The sequence below is a fragment of the Perissodus microlepis genome, chromosome 7, assembly GCF_051167445.1.
Source record: "Perissodus microlepis isolate ML-2025 ecotype Zambia chromosome 7, ASM5116744v1, whole genome shotgun sequence".
Lineage (NCBI taxonomy): Eukaryota > Metazoa > Chordata > Actinopteri > Cichliformes > Cichlidae > Perissodus > Perissodus microlepis.
In genome coordinates this window covers 50947629-50960651 of record NC_140467.1, presented here as the reverse complement: position 1 = coordinate 50960651, position 13023 = coordinate 50947629, and the positions used below count along the sequence as shown (strand labels likewise).

The window sequence follows — 13023 nt, the reverse complement described above, 5'->3', positions numbered from 1 at the left end:
TTTTATTATTACTTTATTTTTGCTTTTAAATTATTAGGTTTATATTGTTAAAAAGTAATTATGTGGCATTACATTTCAGGTCATTTTACAGAGTTACAGAGTGATGCAAGAGTAATGTAACCAGTTGTGTAACAAAATTACATTTTCCAGTGAGTAATTAAGTAACGTAGAGTGTTACTTTTAAGAAAACTAAGTAAGTAATATGTAATTCATCACTTTTTTTTACTAATTACCTCAACACATGTATCGGTTACATGGTTCAAATCATGCTTGTGAATGAAAGGGGTTTTGTGTCTTTATTTATTTTTTTGTTAGTTTTTAAAACGGTAATGCTGTTACTGTAATATTATCCAAACACATACACCCAAAATTTTCTGCCCTAGATAACTGCCAACGTCAATTATGTTGCTTATCTCACAGCTAGCACAGCTGTAAGAGTCTAAGAGGAGAGAGAGACATGAACGTCACAGAAGGTTTGGTAATCTCTGAACTTATAATTACTGAAGCTGTGGATAAACCTGCTTTTCATTGCTATAAATAAATAAAAACAAAACAGTAAGCCAAGATAAACAGTTAAATAAAAAGCAGATGCAATGAGGCACAGTGTGGTTTTAAATATCTCCTCTACATCCTCCGCTTAGGGTTTCTCTGTATTATTGTAGGGTCTTTACCTTACAATTTAAAGTGGCTTGAGGCAACTGCTGTTGTGATTTGGCTCTATATAAATAAAATTGAATTTAATTGAATAGCAGTTTGTGTGCCTCCTGTCTGAACCAATAAAATCTTCTGACCCAATGCATGTCCAAAGATAATCTGCAGACCAACTGCACTTCAACACATTGAAATCGATATTCAAGACAAGATAGCAGCAGTGGATCTGTCTTGAATATATGGATGGATGGAACACAATATGTTCAAAAATGGAAAAAAAAATGGAAAGAACAAATGTATAGGAATAGTCTCAAGTGACTAATGTTAGGGGCAAGTTTGAACCAAGAAAGGGCTTTTTTCTGTAGAGAGATGTTCTCCAGGAGCTCTGGGTCCTCCATCAAAAACACAGGCATCTATTTGAGGATCCAGAGCCATCAAATTAATCAGAAGCTTAATTTATTTTGTTTTATGTTTATTTGATGTTAAATTTTACAAACAACTGACACAGGCATACACGTGTTTCTTAAGTCTCGCTACTACACTAATATTGTCATTATTGCTCTGGGAAACAGAGTTAGAGTTGTTTAAAAGCTTACTTTGCTTAAGAAATAATTATCTCTTACTATTTTGGGAACAGAAGTTACCAATTATAGGTTATCATAGCAATAAGCTGCGATTTTGAGTTGTAGTTGCTATTGATTGTTTGTTTTTTTTGACTGATGAGACAGTCTGTTTGCACAGTTCACTATAATTTTCGGTTTCATACGTTTTAGATTAGCAATTGTCAAAGAGTGTTTGATAATCTTCTCTTTTGTCTCCAGGAATGAAAAACATAAAGGCACAAAGGCAGTTGTCATCCAGCTTTGCGTTTTATTTTATCAATGACAGAGCTTTGTTGGTTTTAAAACATACAGTCACACATGACTTCAGAGAGGTATTATGTCAGCTTCATATGCTCAGAGGGACTCTTAAACCCCATCCTGTTTCTGTGACACTCATAAAAGCACCAAATGGCCCTTGAGGATGCATATGAATTCAAAAAGGGAACACTAGACATAAGAAATGTGGATGAACTGGCCTGTCTCGCAACAGTCAACCAACTTTTCAAAAAGTACTGTGTTCATAAAAGAGAAGGGACAAAGACAAAACAAAAAACAAGATCCAGAACATTTAAACATAGTTCATCTTAAATGCCATCAGTTTGGAAAACGCATGGCATTTAAGAACTCTTTCGTCTCGCAAACTTTGATTTTTGTCTACGCAAGTGCATAACTGTGGTTCAGTTGTGCATTACGCAACCTCCCCCACACACCACCACCAACAAAAAAAGACAAACATACTGGTCTAAAGCACAACCATTTAATATAATGGGGGGCAAGATATCTTTTGTGAGGAACAAAGGAGCCTTAATTGGTTGTGATCCGCAGGTTTATCTCTATGGAATTCCTACAATTTCCTTTTTTTTTGGATACGTTTCCAGTATGTTTCACATCAATCAGTTATGTCATTCATAATATGATAGACTATGGTGAGGGTCCTTTTTAGACTGGGGTGCCTTTCAAAAACTGCTGATGTGATGGTTAAAATCATGATGACTTCTGCATGTAAAAAAAAATGTACACATACCAAACAGACATTTTGTAAACACACACTATACCAGTACTTTACTACCGAGTCATTAAATATGTATTTGCTTCTGATTATGCTTGAAATTAATTTATCATGGAGAGCAGAGATAGGCGCTCTGTGTTACTGACAAACTGATGTGACAGTTACTGATAACATGAGATACTCAGATATTCTGCACTGTAAACCTCGCGTCTGTGTTTCTCTCTCCCTCTGCTTTTTTCATCTTACATGCCCTGCTCTCTTACGTTACCTCTGCAGTCCTGGCTCCTTCCTCCTTTAGTCAGGTGAGTTGAGAAATGATAGCAGAACCAAAACATTTGTCACAGCTATAAACAACTGAAACTAAATTACACCGAAAGGAATTGCAAGGGAGGAGTGGACAACAAGAAAACGATGAAGGGTCTGGGTATTTACAAAAACACAAGCACTTTAGAGGAAACAACAGTGCTACCCATAGGTATAAACTGTGAGCTACAAGGGAGAGAAAGAGAAAGAGAGGTTAAGAGAGAGTGTTTGGCATTGAAGTGAATGGTGTACGGTATGAATCTAACATTTGTGCCAGTGCCCTTGAGTTAAACAGTAAGACATTCAATGGTGCATTGTGGATGGGCAGTTATCTCCAAGGCCTCCTTTTCAGTATTATTTCAAAACACAAGGAAGCAATACGCGCTTTTATCGAAGAGTAAGTGTAAAGGTTGTGGATACAAGGCTGAGGGCAAACCTGCAGGAGGGAAGTGAAATAGCAATATTTGGCACCATGTTATTCTTCCCACCTGTGAGCACATAGAACATACATATGGGCATAATGCAGTGGGTTTATGGGAAAACACAAGCTGTATAAGCTATGCTTGATGATTCAACACCTATCAGTACCTGTCAGTACTGGGTTTATCTGGTTTAATGGATAAATAGTGGTTTGGCTGACTTTTACAAATCTATTTTTTAGTCTGTCCCCTCTTTTTACTATTACACCACAAAAACTGAGAAGCCGTACAAAATATAAATAAAAATATACAAAAATGCTTTTCATGCGGTCAAATTTATAAACCTTAATATGTTAAAACAGTATATAGAAAAAATATGGCAAATATTCCAGAAAAATTTGGGGTGTCACTCTAAATTAAAATTAATAGGGATTCATTTGTTCTTCTCGGGATCTCTGTGGCTATTGGTGTTTTTGTCCACAGTTCTTTATTCCTAAACCTCTCTGGTCACTGGATAACATAAGTAACAATACTGTTTAATAAATAATGATTATAAAAATATATAAGCTCACAAAAAGCCAGCTAGACACTTAAGTAGACCTCAACCAATATATAGCCAAGCAAATATTATCATCTGACATTAACTGTAAAGCAATCCCTCTGTAGCCGCATTTGTAATCTGGCCAGTCTGTCTGTCCCGTCTGTCCAGCAGAGAGCATTCTGCAACTTTCCTGTTGCATTTGGAGCACCATAAACACAACTAGCAGATGATCGAAATAGGGCAGAGCATAAACTAAATGAGTAAATGCACAACTACACATAACACATATCAGGGAAATCTGTTCATGTTTTGTGTGTTTAAAAAAAAATCCCAAACAATAAATTGAAATCTTTGCTGAGACAATTAGTGGTCTTTGTACTCTACTGTAGTAACTGTAATAAGGAAGAGCTCTACACAACCATGGTTGAATTGAATAGATATATAATGTTCCAGCAACCAGTTTATAATATAGTGTTTTTTTTTATTGTTTTTTATTTTTTTTGCTTTTTTAGCCAACAAAAAGGACTCTGTTCCAATCAAAGATCTGCAGGAAATATTATATCTAAAAGTTTTCAAAATCCCAGTATCCCATAAAAAAAGAATAGCTATCTTACAGTTAGGGCTTTGTCCAAGCAGCCAAAACACGGTCAATATTTCCACATATTTGATTTTGCAGCTTTCTATATTCCCTATAGAGAATATTTCTTTTGGCTCTTTGACTGCATGAGCTCAGCTCCTTTGGAATGTGGAGAATAAATGACAGAAGATGGGGTTGATAGGTTGGGGAGAGAAATGGGTTCCCCTTAAATAATGCAGTAGTGAAACTGGGAATATGACCACCATGCGATCTCCAGCAGAATAAAAACAACAGTGGATACTAGCCCAGCTGGGCTCGTGAATTCATATCATGTGTAATGTCAGTTACGTGAAAGCCAGAGCTTGAGCAAGATTCTGGCAGTCATTTTTGTGATAAATTAAACATGGCAGAGATGACTCCATTGCCTTTTATCCACCTCCCCATTCCAATTCCCCTCCCTCTCTGTATCTCTGTTTCTCTCTTAAGTTTTTTCACTTACTCCATACTCAAGCCCAGATGCATTTTTAGTAGCACAAGGAGTTGCATTGTCAACTCACAGAAGCTTGATCAATGAATTTATGAAAGACAACAAACATGGTCCTAATATTATACATATAGCATAAGCTTTTTGTTGCACAAAGGTTATAACAGCACTGTAGTTATCCAACCAACCTGATTAGTCTTGCTTTGGGTTGACAAGTTACAGTGCAATGCACATTTACGACCCTACCTAATATAGCCCATTTGGACCCGAGATGTTGAGAGATGTTTTAAAAGAAGCTGCTGAATCTTGTCCAATTCATTCACATCCTTAGGTCACGCTTTTCACAGAAACCTGCCTTTCTGCTGTTTGTTTTTGTTTTAATGTCTTACCTTGTCACACAGTTACAAGAAAAGGTTTGTGAACCTTCTGGAATTATCAGGTTCTTTAATTACTTACATTTTGTCTGAGCTACATGTTAGCCTAGACAAAATAGGCTTGGAACACAATTGTCAACTATTCCAGTTTTCATTTGTTAGGTAGATATTCATTTTTCACTTTTGGAATTCAATCTTTTTTTTCAATGCAGACTGTGCCAGCTTGTACACCTAACATCCCTCTCCCCCACAGAATCCATCATCACGCTTCAGATCCCATCACTGTTGCCAACTAAACGACTCTGTTACTAGATGTAGCCACTTTTCACAGCCCTTCAGCAAAAATCTATGGACAGTACTGCCATGCAAATGATGGTCTTCTCTCACCGTATGCAATGATATGAATTCACAAGCTCAGCTAGGCTGGTATCTCTCTCTGTTCTTCTGCTTTGTTAAGAGACTAAGAGAATTGAAAGACTTTAAATGCAAATACAAACTGACTGAACTAATAGTGACATCAAGATAGTGGTGTTTTACAGCTTTGATACAATACTTATCATCATCAGTGTTATCAACAATGCTTTATGTAGTCTTTTTTTAAGAAATACATTAGGTAGAAGTTACATAAAATGATATTTATTTTCCAGAGATGCAGTAATTGCTATTTATTGTTGCTGTTTTTGGCGGCAATCTCAATATATAAAATTAATACTTCACTGAAAACAGATGTTAAATGACAAACTAAATAATATTCCTGAAATAAAAATACTGACTGAATTTTAAAAATAATACACAGGGGTTAAGGGTGCATGAATATGCCCAAAAGAACTATCACAATTACTGAGATCACAATCATTTGTCACTGATACATAATTGATTTTGGTGACATCAACATTTTATTGCAGAGTCCCAACAGCTGTGAGATCCCTCTCTACTTTCCCTGTGTTTTGCATAAAGCACAGGTTTTGCCACAGTGGAAAAAAACATGCGCGTAGGGCATAGCACATCTTTTGTCCAGTATGTTATTTGAACAAATATATTTAGCCAAATTGAATGTGATTCCTGTGGTGATTTCAGTGTGTCTTTGTGAGCTGGATGAATACACTAACCCACTTTACAGGCTCATTCTGAGTTATACAATTTATGTTAGCAACCACTGTATTGTTTGTCTTTGCTTTCATGCAATCATCATATTGCAAGTTGTGGTGTATTTACAGATAGCTGAATAAGTTTGTTGTGATGGTTTACAGTGCACACAGCTCTACAGCATTCTTTGCATATGAGTTGTTCTTGGTGAACATCACTTCCCTAAATTTGAAGTCTTTCTAAAGAACTGATGATGATCTGCTTCTAGAGACAAGCTCTTTGCCTTCCCCTGTGACAGACAGCTGATTTTTGTTTTGATGGTCTGTAGTATATCAGTGCGGTCAAGTGCACTCAGGAAGGTTCTCGCTGAGTGGTGCAGGGAACAGCTGTGATTGGCACATGTAGACATGGTTATTAGGCAGTGATTTTAGGGAGCACTTGATTGCTTTGTGTTCTACTGGCAGAAAATGCATTTTCAATATCTTTCAATCATGTTCATTTAATTTTGTGAAGCCAAAATCACAATACTAGCAGTATTAGTAAAAAAGTAGAGGTGCCATTACCAATTATTGATTTAATATTTGAATGTTAACCTAAATAATACGTTTACAGTAACATGGGAATTTTGACTCAAAATTGAGACTAACAGAAACTTTTCTTCTGAAAAACTGAAATTAGTTGTTGCCAAACGGTGTACCTACTGATGGGCTGTGAGGCAAGTTTTTATTGCAAACTGTAAGCTATACACCTACACAAAAAGCTATGAATAGACTGTTTTACTGTATGTATGGGTGCCCTAAAATAATAATTTAAAGAACTTTTGTCACAGAGAAAACCAGTGTATTTGTAGAGCATTACAGATTAAAGCAATTTGATTGACAGCAAAGAGGTTAACAAGAGGGGAAATGGATCAGTTTCATTTGTATAGCAAACCATACATACCCATCACACCACATGACTGACCACAGAAAAAAGGAGGGGAAAGGCTGTCAGTAGACAGTACTGCTAAAGCTACCTGTCTTATGACTTCAGTTGCACCTGAGTAAATCACCTGTCAGGAGAAGTTGACCACTGCTAATATAGTGGGCAGCAAGCTAAAGCAGAAGTAGGACTGGCCTTTTTCACCAGTGTACTGTAAGCCAGGTTTTAAATACAAAAGCTAAAATCATTAACCTAGCTAGTGCAACTTAATATTTTATTAGCCTGCTGATGTTATTCTATGCATAAGAAAACAGCTAAAAACACAGACAAAAAATAAATGCAATGACTCATGATTATGGATTATTATGGAGGAACTGGTGGAACATCATGTGCAATAAATACACCTTGAAATTTTGACTCGCCCACTGGTGTGACAGTAAAAAAAAAATCCAAAACCACTAATTCAGATGTTATGCATAAAGATTTGACAATCGTGAACCCGTCATTTAAAACTAGGCTACTTCATTATTAATAGCTATACATAAAGTGCATTATGCTATAGCCTAAAGTAATTGCTATACCAATGGTTTGCTAATTGGCTGTGTTTAGGTGGTTTTCTATGCTTTATTTAATGCTTTTATATGCCATAGTATGTGTCATTGTTATACTATTTGTATGCATTTATATGCTATTGTATGTTGTCCACTTTGTGCTCTGTAAATCTGTCATATTTACGTGATTTTTCTTTAACAAATTGATGCTGTTTTTGTTGGGGAGCAATTTTCAGCCGCAAATATATTCGATGCATCTAGAGTACAGAAATATATATGTAGAGTGCCCATGTTCATCATAATGAAAAACCCACTCCAACCCACTGCAGCCATGTCGCACAGATATGATATTAATTCTTCTTAGACAACAATAGAGCTCTTATTCACAGGGGAATAAGCTTGTTATGGCCACTGACTTTCTTCTAGCCTCTTTTTAAAAGAGAACTCTCTCTTATTATATTTCACGCCTGTCTGCTACGCCCCTCTCTGAGAGCCTGAATCACCCACACCTGAAATCCATCTGGTCATCAGTGGAGGTGGATATCAAGCCACAGAACCAGCCTTCCTTGGCACTTGACCACTGAACCTCTTGTTGAAGTGGTGTTGTTTGGCACTGCTGGAATTGTTTTTGATAGTATCTTTGTGCGACCCTGCTCAGCTCACCCTTTGTCTTCCTTACTAGCTGTCAGAAGTGTTTTCCTCAATTAGACTTAATAAGGTTAAAGAAGCTTTGTGGGGGTTATCACTCCCACAGCCTACCTGTCCCCCAAAGCAGTCAACCTAGGAGAAACACTGAACACGTCTGTAATGTTCACTGGTGCTGCTCAACATTTTATCAGCAGCATTTCCTCGCTGAATCCCCCTGCAGGCACTGACTGCAAGGTTCCTCTTTTGGGTTAAGGTCTTTTTTTTGTTGTCACTTGGTGTTCTCGGCACGTTAAGAATAAAATTGCTTGTTGAATACAAGTGATTTATCCCATCAATGAATGCATTTGGATGACCGTGTTTTAACTTGGCATCTAACTGATAAATAATATCTACTTATAGGGGACTCTCTACATGTATGTGGCTATGGAAGTGAAATTTAGTGTCAACACGTGTGAGTAACGTGTCATTTATATTTTATCTTGTGCAAAATAATCTTGCTTTTACATTATTTAACCAGTTGTGTGTGTGTGTGTGTGTGTGTGTGTGTGTGTGTGTGTGTGTGGAGACTGCCTTTCCATAGCACTTAATTTCATGTCTGAATAAAGTATTTGACTGCAGACATCAATATTATTGTATGATATAAATATTTTTAAAGCCCAAGTGAAAGCCATTTCGAATCCGAAAGATATATTACAAAATACGTCCATGCAGCCTTTAAAAAATGTGTAGGGCAGACACAAGCACATTTTCCTTTCATGCACTAACATTATTATTGTTTTTCTATCCAAGCATATTAGGTCAAGCCTTTGAAAAAATCATGTAACGCTTCACATGGAAATGTAGCCATGGTAGCTGGTTCTATAAATATAATTTACGGTCAGTCTTGAAAGGTTATCTCAAACACATTTCTGCCTTAGTTTAAACCTACTTTTCTTTAAAAGATCGGTAAAACGCGCTGATCCTTACATGCAAAGTTGCCCTTAAGATACTTTGGCTTAATATAATATTTATGCTATGTAAATTTCCAAGTTGAAGCTGATTTCAAAACTTGGGATGCAAAAATAAAAACCTTGGGGCTAGTTAACTAATTGACTTGCAAATGCACCTTTGTTACGCTACCATATGAGATAAATGGATGTCAATAGGTCAGAATGGATTTGGCGGAAGCAAAAAAGATTCTCTGATTATCTATTCTCTGACGAAAGACAGTATATAACATGTGCATAACCACAGGTTTCATTAGTGTTGTCAGTTAAGTAAAACAGTTTTCTGTATTATCATTAAGTCAATGAACATTCAAATCTGCTGGCTAAATAGAACACGTCACATCATGAGTAACCAGCTTACTGATGATCAGACATTCTGAATCTGGTAGTGACAAATAACTGATAAATTCAGATGTTTACTTTCATGCGATATAATGTCATAAAAGACAGGCCTGTCTTATGTAGGGGAAACACCAAAAACACATGTAATCTAGATTTGACAAAATGTTCAAAGGAGCTGAAGCTGCATCTGTTGTTTACAGCTTTTTGCAGGAGTCTACTTGCAACCTCATAAGGTTAAAAAAAAACCCAACCCTCTGATCATCCAGTTGCAGAGGAGTGGACATAAAAATGGCTAGAGCTAGCCCCAAATTGGGTTTTTGAAGTACAGTACTTTTTCCCAGTTACCTTGTATGCGCACAAATAATGAGCCTTTTACCCTTTTTTTACATGCCTGTCAACATTTGAACAAAGAGCAGCTACTGTCAGAAGATATGCATGTGCGTGCACAGCTGTCAAACAATCAACTCAGTCTATTAGCAAGTTTGGCGAAGGGGGGGGATATTTTATTATTTTATTGTTTAAAGTAAAGCAAGAAAAATGAGGAAGACCACCAAGCTATCAGCTTCTCTAGTTTTAAAAGTATGCTATCAACATGGCATCACAATTTGCACATTGCGAAACATACCCCCCCCACACACACACACACACCTCACCTCACCAGCAATCATAATTAAACAAAATGCCATGATTTAACAAATAATGTTAAACATTGTCCTGGCTCTCAATTTCAGTACGACAAAGCATAGGAGTGGAAAACTACATTCAAAGCATGTTTCACTGGTTTGCTCCATTACCATACAATCACCCAGCAACCAACAATGGTGCACATGGGCACCAATGTTAATATATTCAAAAGCATATAATTGCTAGAAAGCCCACTTGAAATGTGAATAATGTGTCATTTATACCATACCTTATGCATAATTTAGTCACTAAACAGCACGTTTGTATATTATAGACAATATAATCAGTATTTAAAGTGTGAGCAGTTTTATTACAGTCTGCTTTCATTCACAGTGAGTGTCATCATGAGCAACAGAAAGAATGAATGAATGGTAAGCTTTTTTGAGAAGCCTCAGAAGAAGAAAAGTAAGATGAGAGCAGTAAGAAAATGAGTGACAGGACAGGACTATGCCGTCCTAAAGGATATGAGTCGGTGTTCTTGAGGTAAAAGTCACTGCCATTGAATTAAGACATTGTTATTAATTGCTATTAAACCACTTATAACTGGTCCATCACAATACTGACTTTGTCTAAATGAGATGGGTTTAACATTAAAAATATAACAAATTTCCCACGCGTGGGACTAATAACGGTTATGTTATCTTATGTTATAAATAAAATAAACAAAAAACACACCGAGACTCTGAAACATTTCTTGAGTGAAATCAAAGTCAACCAGAACCCAGTCATTTTAACTGTACTCCAGAGAGAATATCCTTAAAGAAGCAAATTTAGATTAGTAAAAAGCATTTTGTTGCACTAGAAGAAACTGACGTTAAACCTATTAAAGCAGCATTTATAAACAAATCTTAGCCAGTCTGTTGCGCAAGACAAAAAAAGAAGAAAAAAACTTGTTCTAATTTAATTTGAATTTATGTGATTTATAAAGGTGTCTGAAGCTTTATTGTTTGCTTGTTTGTCAAGCAAACATAAATTGCTAACACTACCTGGACATGAAAAAAGATTACTTTAAAAAAATCCTAAACAAGTAGAGTCAGCGTCAGAAACACAGTCTGTCGGGGCACACACCTTTTTATTGAGTTTATTCGGGAGGACTGAGACGCCCCCAAAAGCACCGAGCTCTTCAAAAAGTGTCTCGGTGTTGAGCTTACCTCTCGCTAATGTGGTCGGCGGCTGCGAACCAAGAAGCACAAAGATGAAAAAACTCAGGTAGCATCCTCCCGAGAACTGTCCCATCACTGCTCTGCTTGTCTCCCTCCCCGTCGGGTCTGGGGGCACCGGCCTCGGGTCTCGTGCATTTGTCGTTTGCACGAGACTCCTTTTAACACGTTTCCGTGTCCTGATGAAAACCTCTGTCCAGGTGGGCTAGTACGTGTCCGCCAAAGAGGACCGTCTCCTAACGGAATCGCAGTGCGGAAGGAAGAGATGGAAAGCGGTGCGGAGCTTTCAGCACTCGCCACTCAGCTGCGCGAGAGTGGAATAATTAGACTGAGCGCGCGCGAGCCAACAGCTTTCGCTGTTTCAGAGCGCGAGAGAGGGAGAGAGAGAGAGAGAGGGAGATAAAAAAAAAAGTGAGTACGAGGTCTTGTTGAAACCCTGGTGGACCTGTTAGGGCTTGACAAAACATGTGCGTGTGTGCACGTGCACACAGACAGTTGTTTGTGCTCGCGCCTGTATTGACCACATGTAATGACCAATTACCTCTGTCCTGTTTCTGACGTTTCCAGAGGCATTCGAACCTGTAGTTCTGGACGACAGTGTGGTCATTAAAATCGACACCGGTGTGTTGCATCTCTTGCCAATGGCATTGTCTGGAAAATTACGATTTTCTAATTACTGCCGTTAACATATGACCATATGGCTTACAATTGGTGTCATTTAAGTGGGCGTTTTCTCACTTTACTCTCATTCCACCCAAGTTCTATTGGAGTGATAGTTCTCACTTTTCAAAATGACATGTGGAATGGGGCGCGAAATATTTAAGTAATGTAAATAATATACCCGCTCTAATTTTCAGAGAACATTTGCAAAGCATTGCTTTTGATATTGCACTATTACTGAAGCCTTCATCAGTACTGTAAGTAGCCATTCAGCTGGGATATGGTTGTAATGGAAATATTCTAAACCATTCGTAAGCAAAAGTAGTGCTGTTCTCTAAGAAAATACTCCAACTGTGGATCTCGAATTAAACACTACTTAAGTGAAAGTGCATATCATCAGCAAATTCTACAATAAATATAGAAGTACCGACTAATTGGCTTTTGTCAGAGTTGTATTATTTTGTGTTATACAATTACAGAAACATTAGCATTTAAATAGGATTTTAATGGTATAGTTGGCCGAGGTGAAAATAATTCTTGCTATTGGATAGATATTCTCATTAAAGGTTTTTGAAATTTGAATTTGTAAAGTAAGTCATTATAGCTGTCAGATAAATGTAGTGGAGAACAATGTAGGCAATTTCTCATTGAAATGGTTCTGCAGAAGCATAAAGTAGCATGAAATTAAAACAGTAAAGTGCCTCAGAACTTCTCAATTACAATTCTCTAATATGCATAGCTACTTTTCATCACTCTACATTATATGCAGTTGGGTAGTTTAACTGATATCAGTCCATAATGATTTGATACATCTTCAAAGAATATTTAACTGAGAAGTATGTCTTGAAGTTGTATGTAAGATTAATTTAATGGCGAAAGAGTACTAAAGTGCAATAAATCCATAAGAAAAGTACTGAAGTAGAAGTATAAAGTAATCAAAAGTTAATATTCATTTATTAAGTTGCCTTAAATTTGTGTCTAAATACAGGATTATATAAAAACACACATTCGTAAACTACTGCTGG

General features: G+C 36.9%; 1 protein-coding gene across 3 annotated transcripts in view; it reads right to left on the bottom strand.

Annotated features, from left to right (window-relative positions):
• The window catches only part of LOC146384042 (netrin receptor UNC5D-like), a 176121-nt gene extending 164444 nt beyond the window's left edge, over positions 1–11677 (bottom strand). For all 3 annotated transcript variants that reach the window (XM_084935746.1, XM_084935747.1, XM_084935748.1), the window contains exon 1: positions 11330–11677. In XM_084935746.1, coding sequence (XP_084791872.1) covers positions 11330–11414 — 85 coding nt within the window. In that variant the 5' untranslated portion in view covers positions 11415–11677. The remainder of the gene's footprint in view (positions 1–11329) is intronic.
• Between the last annotated feature and the right edge of the window lie 1346 nt (positions 11678–13023).